The sequence below is a fragment of the Chrysemys picta genome, chromosome 3 (assembly GCF_011386835.1).
Source record: "Chrysemys picta bellii isolate R12L10 chromosome 3, ASM1138683v2, whole genome shotgun sequence".
Lineage (NCBI taxonomy): Eukaryota > Metazoa > Chordata > Testudines > Emydidae > Chrysemys > Chrysemys picta.
The window spans coordinates 198,190,640-198,210,752 of NC_088793.1; the positions used below are offsets into that span (position 1 = coordinate 198,190,640).

The 20,113-nt window shown below is 38.9% G+C and overlaps 2 protein-coding genes across 5 annotated transcripts in view; one reads left to right on the top strand and one right to left on the bottom strand.

Moving 5' to 3' along the window:
• Positions 1–400: 400 nt before the first annotated feature.
• BTBD3 (BTB domain containing 3) overlaps positions 401–20,113 on the bottom strand; it is a 30,154-nt gene continuing 10,441 nt past the window's right edge. For 2 of the 4 annotated variants that reach the window (XM_024110313.3, XM_065589756.1), the window contains exons 2-5: positions 10,323–10,587; positions 9,694–9,784; positions 9,096–9,214; positions 401–4,795 (exon numbers count right to left, since the gene is read on the bottom strand). In XM_024110313.3, the coding sequence (XP_023966081.1) occupies positions 3,763–4,795; positions 9,096–9,214; positions 9,694–9,784; positions 10,323–10,465 (1,386 nt within the window). In that variant the 5' untranslated portion in view covers positions 10,466–10,587 and the 3' untranslated portion in view covers positions 401–3,762. Of the gene's footprint in view, positions 4,796–9,095; positions 9,215–9,693; positions 9,785–10,322; positions 17,900–20,113 lie in introns of those variants that run through there. The other 2 variants (XM_005287400.4, XM_065589757.1) reach the window with 2 other exon arrangements.
• On the top strand, positions 17,927–20,113 carry LOC135982564 (uncharacterized). The gene is made up of 2 exons (XM_065589759.1): positions 17,927–18,862; positions 19,458–20,113. The coding sequence occupies exons 1-2, from the start codon at positions 18,319–18,321 to the stop codon at positions 19,958–19,960; spliced, it is 1,047 nt and encodes a 348-aa protein (XP_065445831.1). The 5' UTR covers positions 17,927–18,318; the 3' UTR covers positions 19,961–20,113.

Sequence of the window (20,113 nt, forward strand, 5' to 3'; positions counted from 1 at the left end):
CTTAAGGACTGACAGCTCTGGTCGCTTTCAGTACCCGCTGTCTTTCAGAATAAACAGAATGACACACCACCCTCCCCCCAGCTTGGTAATATTAATAGAAAATATTAAAATTCTAGTATACAAGAAATTTCATAAAGCATATAAATGAATTCATTCACTCCATCTCATTAGCTTAATCGTCAATCTTAACAATGTAACTGATTAACATATTCATTGTTCTTCCTTGGTTTTGCCTCAGACTTTTACTTCTTTTGGGTTCAAAAGATCCCAGAATACCCAAGCTTAACAAATACTCCCGCACAATTATCTAGAACAATGGAAAACACTAAAAATAATAGCCAAAATAAGGATTTCACTATTTATTCCACGGATGCTTCAAAAGTACCACAGGAAACAACTGTATAAGAACCAGTTTTATTCATATGTTTAATGTGATTATACACATTCATGTGTCTAACAAGATCTGCACTGTTACATTAAAGATACAGTACAATAACATTCAACATGAGGTACTTCATATTTATATATCTGTCCTTCATAAATAATGCTGTAAGCTTAAGGTCAAGCATAACTGGGTGCTGTGACCTGAAATTAGCAGACTTTATCACAACAATTTAAAAAACAGTTCAGTGCAATAAGTATGTAGAAATTAGAACATTTAAATCCTATTTCAGATATGCTTAAAGCATATTACATTACAATGCCCTGTCTTAGTTCCCCCTACCAGCAAAATCAATATACAAGTAGTAAAGACCGCCATAAAATACCATCTACATAATGTTCTTTTTGCTGAAGTTGTGTTTACGTTCCAGCATGATACATCGGATGCTTTCAAAATATAGATTAACATTTTCAAACTTGGATGCCTAAAGTTAGTTGACCAGATCTAGATCCATATTTAGGCACCTAATTAAGTGGCCTGATGTGCAAAAGTATTTGGCAACAGCAGATTCTATTTACTGCAATGGGCTTGCTGGTGTCGAGCCCCTCTCAAAATCAAGCCACTTATTTAGGTGTCTAAGTTTATTGATCCAAGCTTAAATATTTTGACCATAAGCAACAAGTCTAATTTATACCTGGAACAGATTCAGAGGAATTAAGCAAGAAGCAGAGCTTTCATTCTACTTTGTCAAAAATATTCAAGGGATAACAAGTAAAAAAAAAAAAAGCTGATTTTCTACATATCACAGCTATACATTAATTTGATCCCATAACTATCTGTTCCAGCCAGTCAGTTTAATAGATGCTAAGCCTTTATTTGTAGATAAATTAAAAAGAAAAACACCAAAAAACTAGAGCCAGTCAGAGACTGGCTTATCCATACTAGTAGAGTACACTTTTTGTCCCACTGTGAGGCACATAAGTCTGTTCTAAACGAATCAGTTACTTGCTGTAACATTGTTAAATAGCTGCATTCTGTCACTCTACCCCATAAAAGCATCATTCAGACAGAGCCATTATATCTATGTCAACCATTTCATATACAGTAACTTGGCCAGTCTTTGCTTTAACGTTTATTTTAAATAAATTCACTACTGCTCAGATAATGTCTACAAGTAGTTGACTATTATCCCATGACAATCTTACATTCCTTCGTTGTCTCTTCAATAAATATTTCCCCAATCCATAAAATTATACTGCGTGTATATTTTTGGTTGCTGAGAGATCTAAATATAATTAACTGGAGCTTTAAAAAAAAAGTATCGTCAGTTTTCAAGGGAACATTCTGTCCAGATCTCACTAACAGTCTAGTTTAGGTACATCTGTTATAAAAAGCATTTTCTATATATTCCGAGGGTATTTTATACTTCAGAAAGAATGTATTTGCTCACATATGTAAAATTGTAACCATTACAGGGAATAAAGAACATGGTACTTGCAGAACAGTCTTCCCCTCGCTCTTCTTTTCACCATCCACAGGACAGGGAAGAGACTGGCTTTGGCCTTTGAGTTTTTGATGCCTACTCCAATCCACTTGTCATTACTCCAGAACATGTTTTGGACACTGCAGAAACATACCGGCACTTTGAGATGGCCAGAGGCCAAGATTCCAGCAGTCAAGGAGTAGGTGGAGTAATAAATATTAACTGATAAGTAACCATACGGGAAAAGCGGTTCCATTGTAAAACTGATGATTATATTTAGTGTAGCACACACATTAGTCTTTAGCCTGGCAAAAGAATCATTTGGTCCTCTATTTTAGCTTATAATATGGAAAGCAAACATAACCACTTCAGAGATATTATAAAGGTGAGACAAATTACCTCGGTAGGGTCCTCTTTGTAAGTAAGTTTCACAATCTAGTGATTAAGGAGTTTCTTTTCCAAAGTGTGGACTTTATTTTATTAAGTTTAAATGGTACTTGGATCTTTTAGTTATACTGATTTCCTTCCCTCTTAAACAGCAATGAGTTTGTAGTCCGTTCCTGCCAAAAATACAGACAGGACTACAGAAAGCTTGAAAAGTAATTCAGGGGAAAAAAAAAAAGTTTTTGGACCACACAATCCTCCATTTCACATTTAAATTAAAACTAATTGCAAGAGCTCAGACATACGTTTCCCCTCACTGTATTACACTGTGCTCACTGCCAGACATAGTCCACTCTTGGGAATTTTCTTGCGATCATCTATTTAATTATCTGCTGAGTCAGAGTGTGTGGCAATAATATAATAAAGCTCACATTACAGAGAAGGAATGTGTAACTCAGGATTAGTACACGTTACCGTGCAGTGATGTTTATTTTCATTTTTACAGGGGGGAAAAAATCCCCCTCCAAATGTTCTAGGACTATTTTGGAAAAAGAAATTAACCTATCCTTTGTCTCATGCTAGATATCATCACCCAGCTATTTAGTAGTGGGCCAAATGAGAGCAATTTTAAAAGCATCTCCGTATAACTATTGCAACATTTGGTTAAATGGGCAAATGCTTCGAAGCCACCTACACAGTTTGTGTGTACACAAGTATTTCCCAGTCTTAAGGGAATGAGTCAGAGGAGCTCAAGAGGGTGCTGGTGGGAAAAGCTGTATGAGCCCAGCTCACCCTGGCTGCAAGTATGATCCTGCATCTGTGTATAAAGCAGTGTGCGGCTCCTTGAATGTTGCCTGCCAACCTCCCTCTCTTCTCTTGCAGCCACCCCCAATACAGCGGGCCACATACGGGACTGGCTTGCCTCTATGGGGCTGCGCGTTCACACACAAGCTTCTGTTATCTGCCCCTGTCACTTGGCTCAGCTGTAAGAACTAAAGGGGCCCAGCCTTGTGGAGCCCCTTCCCTGACTCTGAGCAGCATGTAGCCCTCTGGAGAGTTGGGGAGCAAAAAACAAGAGCAAAAAATGAGAAGCAGAGAGAAAAAGACAAGAAGGAAAAAAGAACTGAGACAGAAAGAGAAAATGGACCAAAAGAGGCAGCATCCAGTGTATTGGGGGGCACAATCCATTGGAGATATGAAAGAGGGCGTCCATCTGCTGATCCATTGCAAGTAGGGGCACGCCAACAAGACAGGCTGGGAATCATGGGCGTAGGTATATCTGACTCAAACAAAGCTTTAGAAACTTCCTTGCTCTTAAGAGCTTCCAGTTAAAATTGAATGTTACATTTAAATTTCATCACCAAAGAGGCTACAAGTCCAGCAAGCAGTAACTATCCACAGCTTTTACTTACATATTCTCTGTACTGATCACAGCTGCAGATAAGCTAAGCATCAGTAGGTCTGAACCAGATGTGTACTTCAGGTCAAACTCTTCCTCTGGAAACATTTTTGCTCAGGCATAGAATATGAGTTCTGGAATCTGCCCTCCCTGCACTCCAGTGCCATTAGTACTGTCTGAAGAGCACTGGAATTGAACAGTTACCTTCCCACACTGAACTTCAGTCATTCCTTCTTGTCCAAAATAGCTTAGTTCATTGCCATCCAGTATCACACTAGCTGTATAAAAGGTATCGGGCTCAATCTGCACTGGGTACTCAAACCACACTGGGAAAGTGTTGCTAGATCCATCTGAGAAATACTTGCTCAAGTTCTGGCCTAGGATAACACCTTGGCGTTTAAGTTCGATCTTTGCGCTATATTCTGCCGATCCGCAGCTAGAACCATATAGCCCAAAGCCAGCAATGAAAACTCTCTTATCAACAGCAAACTGGATGCTGTCACACCTACCCCTGTAACGCCACTGGTTGCTGCGATAGGCGCAAGACTGGAAGCGGTGGCAACGCTGGGGGACAAGGCCTTTTCTGGCATTGCTCACGAACTCTAATTCTGGCTTTTTGGCAGCTGTATACCAAAGGAAGATATCATTGGTTTCATTGAGAGTCAGCACCCCGGACTGAGCGGCACCATTTGCAAAGTCATCGAGTGCCATGGTAGGGATGCGAATCAGGTAGAGAGCTTTCCCTAGGACCTTGCGTTTATTTTCTATGCTAACAGGTAAATCTTGCCGTTGACACTCCACTTCAGCCCAGTTAAGCGCAGCTTCGAAAACAACAATTTCTTTGGCATTCAGCGTCTCCCTTCGGAGGATGCTTTCAAGCGTCTGAAAATCAATATCACAGAACCCCTCAGATTTCAAAGCCAGCTCTGCTTGGGCATCAATCACTTCCCAGCAGCGCTGGGTCAGGTCAGGTTCTTCAAATAAGCAGCTCTGGGAGAGCAGCACACAGGCATTCTTTGCACTTAGGCTCGTCTCTAGGAAGTTGACACATGCTCGGGCAAGATGAGGAACGATGTACTTCTTGGCAGCATAAAGAGTGGCCAGCACGTTATCGGCAGCTAAGTCAATTTCATCACAATAGATGTATCTGAAATAAAATACGCACATGTGACACTGCTCTTTGGCAAAAAGACATTGACTGTCAATAACACCTGAAAACTCGAAGAACAGAGCACTCGAATGGTGCAATGCAGTATTAAAACTAAGAAATACTTTCTGGAAAAATCAAATCCTGCTTCAAATTACACGATAAAGAAACTACAGGCCAAATTCATCCATGGGTTAAGCTCATCGAAGTCAATGGGATTACACCAACAATGAATTGGGCCTTTCATTTGGGTCACATGCTACACAAAGAAACTGATACAACTATGAAGTGCTACCACTTCATTCCCATTTTCTTCCAAGTTCAACAACAGTTGCTTTCAATAATGAGATAGAGAACGCACTCTAAACAGTCAATCAACAATTGCAATATGGTAGTGACTCTAATGTATCCATATCCTAGCAAACTTGGGTGAAAAAATTCCAAATAAATGACTTGATGAATGAGATATTTTTCACCCCCAAAAAGGGTTTGTGTCAATCAAGGTTCTTGAAGAAGGGTTGGTTTATATGGCTAAAACAACAGTTAATACTGTCTAGGGCATGAATTTCAAGTGGACATACATTGAACTTCCTTTTCTGGTGAACTATATGGTGACCTTTATTCAGACACATGTGCAAAGAAAAGTGAGTTTTTCAGCAATAACAAACACTTCACATCAGACATGGGTGCCAAGACAAACTGGTTTAAAATCTAGGCTCTCAGAAGTGTAACACTGTCAAAATACATCCAATACCATGCATCATCATGCCATAGGCTCTAAGATTTGCAATCAATTGATGAAACCTCTTAGACTAACTAACCTCAGATTGTAAAGGGAAGGATTTCATATGTTTATTGATGCTACAACATGCTAGCTTCCCCAGAAAAAATGTATTCTCTCACTTTCCTAGGGAAGAAAACTTGTTAAGACCCACTGCCATGTCAAAACAGAAGAGATTCAGCTAAATTCTCATTACGTGATTAAATTCCTGAGGTCCACTACTGTTGGGGAAATAATGAATTTGGCACCTTGTTTTTAATATCTCACACATTAGGTCAAATCTATTCTGGGTAAATGCATTCTGTTAGAAACAATGTTAAACATAAATTTGCCTTTAGAGTGAACAAGGGAGTTATGTTTAAAAATATGCTTGTTGGTTGCGGCTGAGCCACTAAAGGCAAAATTGCATTTCATGCTAATGAAAATGTGTTAAGTTAACTGGTTTTCTAAAAAGATGCATTTTCACAGGATATACAAGGCCTAGGAGAATAAATGATAAAATGAAATTTACTGGATTAGTATCAACCCATATCTCATTATGGCTGTTTTTGTTTTTACTGTAAAGATGTATAAGTCTTGTTTCGTTGTTTGGTTTTCATGAATTAGGATATGGCAGACTCCAACCTGCTTGGGCAGATTTCCAGTTAATGATGGAAAACTAGTAATGTACCACATGTAATGGGGCAGAGAATAACACCAATTATGAGTTCTAGAGAAATTGGGGTCAAATAAAATGAGATATATTTTTCACAGTCATGTGCCTCTAAAAATGCTACGCTAAGTAACGCTTGAAAAATTCTGTTTAGAGTATATAAACTCTGATGCAATGAAACGTAGCAAGTAATGAATATCAATATAGAACTGAATCTTTAGTTCTTGAAGTAAAAAACTAAAGACTACTTGCAGGAGTAAGAATTACTCATGCAAGCATAAATTGCAGGTTTGGGTCCCTAAGGGTCTACATATTTTCTTGTTTTTTCTACCATCATCTCTCCAAATTTGTTCCATTTTATAATTCTCCTCCTCAACCTCCAACTTCTTCTCCCTCTCTGCTTGTTAATACAAAAAAGTAGGGCGGCATCTGTTTTAAATTTAAACAGTACAAAAACTGCGAGTTTAATATTCATGGAAGTGGAGAAGTAATATCACTGGTTTAAAGCAGCCATAGCACAGATAGGCTGTCTGTAGCATTCCACATTTCTCATTCTGTCAATGCATCTCTATCCTGATCTGCAACTGCTGATATTTCAGTCCTGGTCTATTCCTTAGCAAAGTATGTTATAGCTGTACATGTGTGATGCGCACAGGCTGGGATTAGAATGAGACCATGAGTCTAATTTTAATTTATTATTTGAATCCTGGTCTTCAGGGTTAAAGACACTAACTGAGTGTGCCAACTAGGATATGCATTTAGCAACATGTAACTGTTTTGTATTTGTAAAGCTATAGTGAACAGCTAATCAATTTTGCTGGGGGCATAATTACTACATGCCAATAAACAGATACTACTGAAGCTTCTGCATCTAATAATAGGTTTACTGGTGTTTGTCTTCCATGTGTCCACTACAAAATTAACCAACTAAACACTATTAACAACTAATACCCAAATACAGATTAGTGTATATCACATTATAAGAGTTCATGGCTTAGAAGAAAATGAGCATTTCCAACTCTTTCTTTTCTTACAAAAGATTACACTGTATTCCTCTTGATTGTTGAAAAGGGGACCTGGCGAAAAGGGGGTTCAACTAAATGCTCCTCTCATTCCTGTTTGCAGGGATGGGTGCAAATTCTCTTCTACTCTCTTCTTCTTGTAGCCTGAGTGTTTTGGGCCTTCAGTCTCATGCTGCTTCTTGGGAATGTTTTGAACATCAGTAGAGATACTAGAGCACTGCAGATTCAGGGAAATAGCACTGCATCAAGTTCTCATTTGGAAGGTAATCTGCACAACCAAAATAACTAGATTTTTTTTTTAAATGAAAGCTTGGATTCTGAAGAAGTTGATGGCTGAGTCCCCCCACTTTTCAGATAGTTTCCTAATTTACTATTGTCAAGAGAATTAGTCAGGCACTGGATTTTGGTATTAAAGTTCTCGTTTTTCAGGTTTGCCCGACTGTACAAATGTCTTCAAGCAGATTTCAAAATCCATTTGTTCTTTAAATGGCAAGTTTAATGTAGCAGTAATAAAATTATGTAGAACGAGTTGTTGTCCCAATAGAAAAGAAAAATTAAAGTACCTTATATTCGCCCCTTGCAGAGAGAAAGTCTAACTACATCTCACTCTGTAAAGTCAAAGTATTTGCTGTATGAAAAACATGTTTTAAATAGCAATGTGCAAAATGAAGATCTGTAATGTATCTATTCACATGTGGTGGCATATCATAACTTTGTCTCAATTCCATATTAATATTGTTGAGTGACCTTTGATTTTCATGGAAAGGCATCTGTCAACATGCATCCCAAATATTTCTGAGGTTCCTGCTGACAAACTGAAAACTCTGCAGCTGCATGCAACTTTGAACACTAGATCTACCATGCCATTGAAATGTAACAAAGTAATTGTTTGCAATCACAAGCTAATCAAGGCAACCCATGAAATATATTTATAAGGTTGTTAACTAGCAATTTCACTATTGCATGCAACAAAACCAGTAGCATATTAAAAGGGTCTGGATATTGATCTCAATTAAAATGAGAAACAACCGGGTCCAGAAGCAACCAATGACAGTGTTAAATACCAGAGGAAAAAACTCCAAATTATAGAGGTTGCATGATATAATTTCCATTTGAAAATCAAAGTTTATAATCACAGTCCAAGGATAATTCAGCAGGGGAACAATTAGTATTTCATTACATCCTCTTCATCCAGCGAAAAAGCAACCTAGTTCTGAATCAGGTTGGCAGAAAGAAACCAGATATACAGGGAGGGGAATAAGTTCATTTAAACAGCCCTTTTATTTTTAATACTTTCCAAATGCCCAATACTAAATAAAATAAAGAAAGGTTTTACTTTTCAGTGGCTGCATTCAGTAACTCAGGGGTGTTTTGAACAGACAGAACTCTGTACAGTAAGCATACAAAAGAGCTAGAGCACAATGTCAGTGTATGAACCCAGAAATTCCAATTTTTTTACTTTTCACTATACTTTCAAAGTAAAATAGGTTTTTTTGTTAGAGCTGACAATTCTTTTTAGTAACTCCCTTCTTTTGTGTAGCAAGTGTAGTGACAAATCAAATCAATAGGCATTACAATGTGCTCAAAGACCTCCTGTCAGTCATTATTTATAACAACTGCCTACATTAGCCTAACGTTTCCGCGTCTAGAAATAGAGGGTGAGAGAGAAGTTCAGTGAAAATAAGTTTTAAACAATGAATATACAGCGGAAGGCCTATTTTTGAACAATTACTTCATTTCTAGTTTTATGCCTCTGTTTAGACGGATATCCAATATTTGAACTGTGACAGTATTGCTGTGCATATACGGCATAAACAAATACATTTCCAGAAGAATGATGCTTACTTCAGCATAGCGAGAAAAGCGGCAGGCTCAACATCTGGTATACGAATTTCATCTTTGTCCTCAGCAAGCTCTCCGTAAAACATTGCATGGAATACAGAGCTCCCGACAGCTAAGACGTACTGTTGAGAAAGGGAAATCTTATTTCATGCTATAAACTGAAGGCACTGCCAATAAAAACAATGAGGTACAGCCACTATCACTATGAGTATACTAGCTTCATGGGCATAGAAATTAGATACTATTATGTGAGAACGAAGGCAAACTTACTAACAAAATTACACCTTTTCCTACCATTTACCTCGTACAATTATATGTTTTATCTTCAAAGAAACAAGTGAATTTCTAGAAAATCTTCATACCACCAACCATAAAAAGGGACAAAAAAACAGTCTTCCCAATTTTACATAAAGCCTCTTTTATCACAACACAATGTTTAATGGGAAATACAAAGAAAAGTAAAGTATTTCACTGGACAAAGCCATTTCAAAATTTATGTCTGTCACAAAGAATTGGAGTCTCCCACAGTAAGTCACGATGTTACAGTTGAAGTTACTGTTGCTATTCCCACATCTGAACTGATAATGCAGCTGTTGCTTACTTTGTGTCCTGGCAACCGCTGGGTCCCACCTGGTGGCCCAACCACAAAATGAACATCTGCCATCAAGTCATTGTTGAACATCACTGCATTTCTACAGACAGAGGCAATGTGTTAATTTATGTAATCTGGCATCCGATTCTCACCCCAGACCCATGAGATTAAACTTTTTAACAACTTAAAGTAGCATTTCAGTAACAAACCAGCTAAAGAACAAAAGAACAAGCAAAAAAAACAGGTCACACAATTTCTGACCACTTTGCGCATGATCACACACAAATATACTAAGAAAAACAGATCCAAGAAAAACTTTGTGAAAACTTTTCAAAAAGTGAAAATGAAGATCAAGAACATGTATTACTAAAACAACAAACACGTAAGTCTGCATGCAAATACCTATCAGTTTAAAGTACTGCAGCTTACAACAACATTTGTACTACTTCAGGAAAACAGCTGCACTGTCCGGAAAGAGATACTAAAAATTTTCCATTACCAAATACTTGCTTGGGGAAAAGGAGTAGCATGTTTTATTCAATGTGTATAAACGAGAAACTAAATTTAACATAGCAAACCTGTTTTGCTACAATTCAACACTTCATTTAAACATCAAAAATAAATTCTCTTGAACTTACCTCTCTCGGATGGTGGGATAAAGCCCTTGCCAATTGGGGGCAGGGATAGTGTTGTTGTTGTTGAGGTTTTGTTGGTGGTATTGCTGGACAGCAGTTGTATTAGTGTTGGCTGGTTTCTTTCTGGGAAAAATATCAGCAGCCATCTTCTTCTTCTTTTTGGTCTTCAAGGTAATGATTTCATAGCAAACTGGAGGCAACTTGCTGCTGCTGCTGCTGCTACTGTTTCCTTTCTTAGAGCTTTTCTTGGACCTGTTCTTGACTGTCTCTGGAAGCATCAAGAAGAAGGTGAGACATTTCATGTTCTTTCCCTTGTCATCTACCATGAGTATCCTTGTTTGTATAGCTAGATAGCCTAACTAGGTAGGAACATGAAGAAAATTTAAGTGGGAGCCAAGCTGTTAAATAAAAAGCAGCAAAGCTGAGATTTTGCTTCTTTTCCAGCAAGACAAGGTGACCTTTTCAGGGTACTGAATAAGAAACTGGCTTTAAGTTTGATCCAGTATTTGACTTGTTAAATACATCTCCATCATGACTCCCAGTTTTATTTACTTGCAAGCTCTTTTCCAGATTTCCTGAAACTGAATCACCTCAAAGTGCTACGCTGTGCAAAGAGAGTATGCATCTAGCTATCGCACTGGCTTGTTGAATTAGGCTAGCAAGATGTGCCGTAGCACTGCTAGGCTGTTCAGCTGGCTGAACTTGTGTGTTGAATGGATCTGAACAGAGTAGGTATTACAGCCCTGCAGATGGAGTCAGACAGCCAGTGTTCTGAGCCAATAGCTGAAGTCACTGATAACGATTGGACCCAGCAGCACAGTGACACCTATTGTAATGTGCATAGCTCTAATATTAAAGGGAAAGCATTTAATGTGTAGTCTATATAATAAAGGAAATTGCAGAGTTACATCAGGGCAGGACTAGACAGGAATGTATAAATTTCTATGTATCTTTTATATTTTAGTAGTCCTTGATGGTACTCAGATTTTCACAATTATAAGAGCCCACATTAAGTAAAAAGATTAATAGCTTTGTATTTAAATATTTCTATTAGAGACACACTTTCTGAAGTAGTGAATATTCCATGTAGCTCTACTATGTATTTCTGTTGAATTCTCCCAACCCATTATTATAAAAATATAATGGTTAATCAGAGAAGGATATTAATATCAGAACTAAATTAAAGCAAATTGATTTGCAGCATAAAAGAGAAAGATGAAGTTAAACAATGCCTTTTGGTGCAGCGTATACTTTGGTCCAACATGAACAGAGAGGAGGTCACAGCTTTAGCTTTAACTAACTATGTTTTTGCTAAAATAAGAGTCTTTGATACCAGTCCCAAATCACTGAGCAGTACTAATTAAGCCAAGTTACACCAGACACAGTTGCACTGCATCAGAAGAAAACTTCTAGATGTGCAAATCAGATTCAAACAGTGTCCATACATTTAATCAATGTTTCAAAGCTTTAGATGAAAAAACTTTGTCTTATCTAAGGAATCAGTCAAAATCATAGTTTTAGATATGAATAAATGCAGATTTCATTAATAAACACATTCTGAAATAACAGGAGAATTAGATAACTAAGCCAACCAGATTTATTATGAAAGAATTGTACTTTTCAGCCACTGACTTGCTCAACAATTTAAATGTGGAGTTGGGCGGCGTTAGTGTTGAGCTGAGCGTAATAAAAGTTAACAGACATGCCTAAATTGTTCCCCCTCCCCCCCAACAGAAGGACCCCAAAATATCACATTAAGCTATTTATCTTGTAAATGATCCACTACTCAGACAATTTCACAATTTTCTTCAAGATTTTTAGAAAATTAAATCTAGTGAATTTTAGGCCAAACCAAACCAGTTTCCCAAGACAGCTGTGGAAGAAGGAGCCAAAAAATAGGAAGGGAGATCTTGGCCCCATTGTAGTCAATGGAAGTTTTGCCATTGGGTTTCAATGGGGCCCAGATTTTCACTCCAGGTATTAATGAAACCTGGTTACAACCCCACTTCTTGGAGTCATCACCACGGCTCTATAACAAACATGTTCAAGATGTCTTTAATTCCCATTAATTAAAAGAACTAGCTACAGGTTGTTCATAGACTGCACGTTCTCCTTGTCCCACTCTCTTCTCCAAAAGAGTATAGGCTGCATTAATAGACTGGCTCGGTGTTTGCCATAATCCAACAACAGCATTGCATCCTAGCAAAATGGACAGATATGTAGCAAACTCATGGAAGACATCACAGATGCTAAGCCTTTGCTCTCTTCAGTAGGATAACACTACTACTTCACACTTACATAGTGTCTTGCATCTTAAAAGCACTGTACAAACATTGAGAAACAGGTTACGCAACCTCAAATGACAGCTATAGCCTAGCAATATGGTTATAGTCTGTCACAGATGGAAGATTGTCAATAGAAATATTTGTGGGGGGAAGTTGATAGTCTAGGTCATGTTCGTCGTCAATGGAAAAAAATACACTCTGCAGAAATTTCTCACTATAAACCAGATTTAGGAAATTTATAACATAGGATAAGGGGTAGTCACTTTTTTGCAAAATTTGAGGGTTTTTTTTTTTTTTTTAAGAAATGGTTATGAAGATAACCTTCTGGATGTGCAACATTTTCTTCCTAAGTCTCCGTGGGAAAGACATTTCACAGGAATAAGGTTTCAAGCTTTTACAGATACAACTAAATGAATGTTCTAGGAAATATTGCAATGATCTGGTCTTCAATGTACCAGTCTGGCAGAAAGGGGAAGAGAATGGGGAGTCAGAAGATCTACAGAGGAGATTAGGTGTGAAAAAGTCCATTTTATAAAACACTATTCAAATAAACTAAAATTAGGATTTTCATGTGTGTTTTTCCCCAATTAATTTGCCAAAAGTACTCCAGAAGTTATGCCCAGAATTATTTCCAGTAGATTTCGAGTGGCCCTCTCTTGTAACTGTTCATGCATTTCTTAAGAAGAATAGAACAGGCAGATCTGATTAACTCAGTCCTGGAAAAAGAAACATTAAACGCAAACTGGCTGGAGTCAACCATACTTCAAACTTCTGGAAAATATAATGCATGTATAGTAAGTCTAGATACAGTCCTCCGCCACACTTTCTTGGGAAAAGAGGAAGAAGAAAGAGCTGATGTATATTCAGTCTAAATAAATAAAAAAAAAATAAGGCAAAATCCTATTTAACAAGAAGATAATATCTGGATAATAGTAGAAAGCCTTATCACAATATGTAGAAAATATGCCTAAATAAAACTACTTTGACTACTTTCCTGCTGTGCAGCAAAATCCGTCACGCGGTGGCTAGAAGAACTGATGGTACAATAGAGACCAAGAACTATGATAGATTATGGACCTATGACATTTCTTTGTTTTTCCAGCTGCCATAAAACCGATCTTATTTTCCTTAAGTATATAAAAGTCACATGATGGTCACTCCTGTGTGAGATAGGAAACTATAGCAAAGTTATGAATGAGAGTACGTGATCTAGGAACAGGAAAAACTAAAAGATTTCATTTTGGGATTTGCAAACATTGGCTTCCAATGCCAGTGGAACAGAACAATTCCAGTCTGTCCAAGTACAGAAATACAATCTGTGCACAAATTACTAAGGTAAACATCATTAGCATTCTGTATAACACTGACTGTTCTTTCCTGCTTCCAGGGCTGTTTTAATCCGGGTCCTTCTGCAAATTTGTACTTTTCTAGCCCACATACATGTTAGTAACCTCACAATTTGGTATTTTACCATAATTAAAAATACAAGTTATCCCTGAACTGCTCACTATTGAAAGACTAGTCGAGATCATCACAACAAATCAAGAAGCCTGCCTCTGGTGACAACATCAAGCAAACAAACTGATTATCTTCCACACTCTTCTCTGCGGCATCAAAGATGGTTTTCTAATGTTCTATAGCTTTTCTTTCTTCATTAATTCCCTATTTTATATTACCAGGGTGGAACATTTCTGTATTATACAAATACAATAAAAAAAGAAACCATTTGTTCTAAAAACAGATTTATCTTTGTTTCGAGAGCAAAGTATTATAACTAGAAAAAATTTTAAAGTTAAAATATGTAGGAAATTCACACTTAATTCTTCAAGCACAGGTAGGCAAAGTCCAAAACATCAGATGTTAGAAATAAGGAAGAAAATGTTTCAAGACGGAGATATTGTGCATTACACAATTGCCTTACAAACTGTTAAAGGAGAGTTATAAGCCTACAGAAATCAGCTTCTGGTCACAAGTAAAAAAAACTAAAGGCTATTTTAAATTCAAATTTAAGTAATATATGTGCAATGCTTTTTTTAATTAGCTTTTTAAGATTATAAAGTGCCTTGTGATTATTATGAAGGATGCCAGAGGGGCATACTACACTACAAATGTTAATACAACTTTAACTATGTTGGTGCCATTATAATTACATCATTCAAAAGTCTATACATGCTATTGAAAAATTATTTTCAGGGACTGATGGCATTTTTCCCAAAAATCTGTCATGCCATGGTAGCAGAGATAACTAAGATTTCTAAATCACCCTCTCTTATTAGGCTGTAGTTTTATCTCTGTTTTAATGAGCAAGACCCTGAATCAGAAATAAAAACAATATTTCATCAGATTTCTCAGTTCTCTATCACCACAAGATCTTGTTCACGGGAAGATAATTCTAAGTGAGTAGTGAGAAAATTCATACTTCTCTTTTGTAAAGTATCGCCTCATTTGGTGAAGTAATTATTGCTATGCATTATTAAAATTATTTGTTCAAATTCTACATTTCCCTTCAAAGAGAGCATACCCTCATTAAAAGGTAAGTCTCGATATACACCATGAATGACTACTCAACATTAATGCTTAACAAAATCTGTCCACTGCTACTTTTCATACGAATATCTGCTGAATTTAAGCTTTGATTTTAAAACAATGTGTAAAATTTGCCAAAGTACGTAAGTGGTGTAGGATCCTAGAATCCATTGATTTTGTCTGTACTACAGCCTCTACAGCAGCACAGTTATGGTGCTGCAGCTGTGTCACTGTAGTGAAGACACTTCTTACATTGACGGAAGGGTTTTTCCATGGATGCAGTTAACTCACCTCTCCCAGAGGCGGTAGTTAGGTCAACAGAAGAACTCTTCTATCCACCTAGCTGCATATTTATGTTGACCTAACTATGGTGCTCAGGGCACCACATTTTTCACAGTCCTGAATGATGTACCTAGGTTGACCTCATTTTTAAGTGTAGACCAGACTATAGGCTCCTGAATCATGTACCCAATTACCTTTCCCACCCTTTTTATTGTGAAGATCACATTTGAAGATATCACACAATTTCAATCTGGTGTTGCACTGGAGAATTGACTCTGAAGTTGTATTCACAAAGGACCCTCCAGAAAGAGAGGCTACAGGAACAGTAGTCAAGACCTCTGACACCAGCCAGGAATTTGGAGTAAAATAGCAGAGACCATTCCTATCTTAAAACAGTCGAAAAGTTGGGGGAAAGGTAAAGTAGCATAGGAAAGAGTGGCAATTTCAGACCAGACCAATGGTCCATCTAGTGCAGTAGTTCATCTTACGGTGGCCATACTAATAACATGCCTACTGGGAAAAATCCTTCCTAACTCTAGTTAACAGTTGTCTTATGTCCTCAAGTATGAGAACTGATATCCCCTCATAAATGTTATCCTAGCTAGTCTAATTGCAGAAGATATCTTCTCTGAATCCTCCTAAGATCTTTTTTTCAGTAGTAACCTGTTGAACTCACTGCTCAGTGTAACACAAAGCTGTGCTAAAAAATTATCAGTTTTAAATGAGTGGTCTTTGATTTTCCCCATTTTTTGTCCTCTTGTACTTGTACAGAGAGGGTATGTGATATATCTCTGCATGCCACCTGTTACAGGTCTCCTCACTAAACCAGGGTTAATATTTTTAATCTATCCTCATACAAAAGTTTTCCCAAGCCTCTAATATTTTTCACCACCCTTTGCTGGATCCTCTCTCAGATATCCTTTTTGAGATGGAGTGACCAAAACAGAACACAATATTTAAAATGAGGGAATAGCATCAATTTCTATAACAACAGGATATTTTAAGTATCTTTCTTCTGGTTTGATTTCAATCAGATTTTAAATGTGATGCAAGTTAAGGTGAAAAAATGGGTGGCATGTGGGTTTATCAGTTTAATCACATACCTACTAGTCAGAGGCTGATATGAGCCCCCAGTAGGTTCACGGGACATGATGAATCTGGTAGGGATGCTAACACCCAGGTGGAGGAGCAGTCATTGTGACGCAACTCCTCCTGATGTTTTCTATATTAGCTTCTGGCTAGCAGGTTTAAAGTTCTCTAGCTAGTAGTCGCCTACATTTTCAAAGCCCTTCTGTACATATTAAAGAAGACCATTACAAATGGAGGGCTGGATTGTGCAACTGCTGTTGACTTCACTGGGAATTACTCCTATTCAGTGGCTGCATAATCAAGCCCAGAATGTGACATAGCCCTTTTTTTTTTTTTTTTTTTTTTGTAGCTGACAGTACACAGTGGAGCAATTGTTTTACCATTACATTAAGAGCTATGGATCCATTTTAAGTATTATGCTTCGAATCAGACCAAAAAGATGACTACCTACCCACATTGAATCTACAAAGCAAGCCTTGGCTGCTTATTTTAATAGAATTTGCTGCATGAATGTAGTCTGTCTGGACCATAGCTATAATGAGCAACGTTTCTGATGTCACGTGCTACAGGGATGCAGCCCTCCAAGTTGAAATTATTGTTAAAACTAATTAGCCCACAAACATGTTGTTCCATCTGCATGTTGTAAATGGCATGGAATAGCATTAAAAGTTCTACCACTACCAGTGTGCTGATATATATCGTCTACTGCCAGTCAGCCTGGTGAATATAGGTAAGGAATATCCCAAATTCAGTATTTAGAATTTAATCTATAAGCACAAATTTTTTTATTAATGGATCCAAGCAAAAATGAGAATGACTAAAGACTACAGTTAATCTTAGACATAAATTCTTGGATGAGTAAATCTGCAACTAAACAACCTCATGATGAAAATTTACTTCAAGGCCTATAGAAGCCATAAAAAGAGATACAATAATTTAAAATATTTTTTTTGCCCAATATGGAAATTACTAATTCCTATTTATGCATCCCCAGCCCCCTCCGTCACTGGAGTGTTAAGCTTTTGGTCTCATTTAACCTCAAATTTTGCATAGTACCTTGAAAAATTGTAATTTTCCTCCACCAAATCCGTTGGGTCAAAAAGTAAGTTCTCTTCCTTATGATTGTCATTTTTGTTTCTAAAATCAGACCCGACAGCATTCAACCCTTTTTGCAGTAAGTGAGAAACAGATCAACTTTAATTCTATACTGCCTCTTACAAAAATGGATGTATAAAAGAGAGACTGGATGGCTCAGGAAATTGGTAATGAGATACAGAGCTTTTCATCTCTAGGTCACCAATTCTAAATTGACAGAGGTCAGTAGTAATCAAAAGTCATTAGCATTTAATGATTGTTCAGTGCCCTATAAGAAAGGAGCTAGCGATCACAGCCTACTTCAGTAATGCCACCATTAACATTAGCACTCTTTCTAGGCCTGGTCTACACTACGGGTTTAGGTCGACTTTAGCGGCGTTAAACCGAATTAAGCCTGGACACGTCCACACAACGAAGCCCTTTCTTTCGACTTAAAGGGTCCTTTAAACCGGTTTCTTTACACCACCTCTGACGAGGGGATTAGCGATAAAACCGGTCTTTGCGGGTCGGAATTGGGGTAGTGTGGACGGAATTCGACGTTATTGGCCTCCGGGAGCTATCCCACAGTGCTTCATTGTGACCGCTCTGGACAGCACTCTCAACTCAGATGCACTGACCAGGTAGACAGGAAAAGACCCGCGAAGGTTTGAATTTCATTTCCTGTTTGCCCAGCGTGGAGAGCACAGGTGACCCCGCAGAGCTCATCAGCACAGGTAACCGTGATGGAGTCCTCCCAGGATCGCAAAAGAGCTCCAGCATGGACCGAACGGGAGGTACGAGATCTGCTCGCCATATGGGGAGATGAAGCAGTGATAGCTGAACTCCGTAGCAGTAAAAGAAATGGAAAAGTATTAGAAAAGATCTCCAAGGCCATGAAGGACCGAGGCCATAACAGGGACACACAGCAGTGCCGCGTGAAAATTAAGGAGCTACGGCAAGCTTACCACAAAGCCAGAGAAGCAAACGGAAGGTCCGGGGCAGAGCCGCAAACTTGCCGCTACTACGCGGAGCTGCATGCGATCCTAGGGGGTGCAGCCACCACTACCCCAACCGTGTGCTATGACTCTCTCACTGGAGAAACACACAGGGAAGACGGTTCGGGGAACGAGGAGGATGATGACGATGGAGGTACTGTAGGTAGCTCACAGCAGCAAGGAAGCGGAGAAACCGGTTTCCCCAACAGCCAGGATATGTTTGTGACCCTGGACCTGGAACCAGTAACCCCCGAACTCACCCAAGACCCTCAGGGCACACAGGAGACCTCTGGTGAGTGTAACTTTGTAACTATTTGTAAACATTACAAAAAAAAAGCAAGCGTGTTTAATGATTACTTTGCCCTGGCAATCGCGGCCAGTACATCTACTGGAAAAGTCTGTTAACGTGTATGGGGATGGAGCGGAAATCCTCCAGGGACATCTCCAGAAAGCTCTCCTGGTTGAAATGGGGTGATTTTATTAAGGGGACATTCAGAGGCGCCCGTTCCTGCTCTTCTGACCAGAAATGTTCCCCGCTGTTAACCACGCGGTGGGGGGAGGGGTGAAGTGATCATCCCAGAGAATCGTGTGTGTGTGTGGGGCGGGGGGGTTTACTTGTGTTTGTGCCGCATGTTAACCGGGAAACCGCAGCCACTCCTTTTACATTGAAACCCCATTTTAAATGGACAACCCAATTCATCCTTGATATGGGAAATGCGCTGCTGTTTGCAACCTTTCCCGCATGTTAAGAAGGTTAAAAAAGCCAAAACACTGTGGCCTACGATGGCTGCCTGCAAGCCGAAATATGCGACCTTGTAATGAAAGAGTGTACCCATTGTTCTCTAAAATGTGTCTTTTTTAACCACCTCTCCCTTCTCCTCCGCCAGCTGCAAATGTTTCTCCTTCGCAGAGGCTCGTGAACATTAGAAAGAGAAAACGTAGGACGAGGGACGAGATGTTCACGGAGCTGCAGATGTCCGCCCAGGCTGATAGAGCACAGCAGAATGCGTGGAGGCAGTCAATGACGGAGATGAGAAAAGCCCAATATGAACGAGAGGAGAGGTGGCGGGCTGAATCGCGGGAAGAACAGAGCAAGTGGCGGGCTGAAGACGATAGGTGGCGTCAGCTTGCAGACAGACGGCAAGAGGCAATGCTCCGTCTGCTGGAGCATCAAACTGATATGCTCGAGCGTATGGTTGAGTTGCAGGAAAGGCAGCAGGAGCAGAGACCGCCGCTACAGCCCCTGTGTAACCAACAGCCCTCCTCCCCAAGTTCCATAGCCTCCTCACCCAGACGCCCAAGAACACGGTGGGGGGGCCTCCGTCCACCCAGTCACTCCACCCCAGATGATCGCCCAAGCATCAGAAGGCTGGCCTTCAATAAGAGTTAAAGTTTTAAAATGCAGTGTGTCCTTTTCCATCCCTCCTCCCCCACCCATCCCAGGCTACCTTGGCAATTATCCCCCTACCTCTGTAAGGAACTAATAAAGAATGCATGAATGTTAAAAAAAAATGACTTTATTGCCTCTGCAAGCGGGAGGGGA

Coding starts and splice junctions, on each gene's coding strand:
- LOC135982564 (XM_065589759.1), top strand. CDS start 18,319: ATGGAGTCCTCCCAGGATCGCAAAAGAGCTCCAGCATGGACCGAACGG. Junction 18,863..19,457: donor GGGCACACAGGAGACCTCTG/GTGAGTGTAACT, acceptor CTCCTCCGCCAG/CTGCAAATGTTTCTCCTTCG.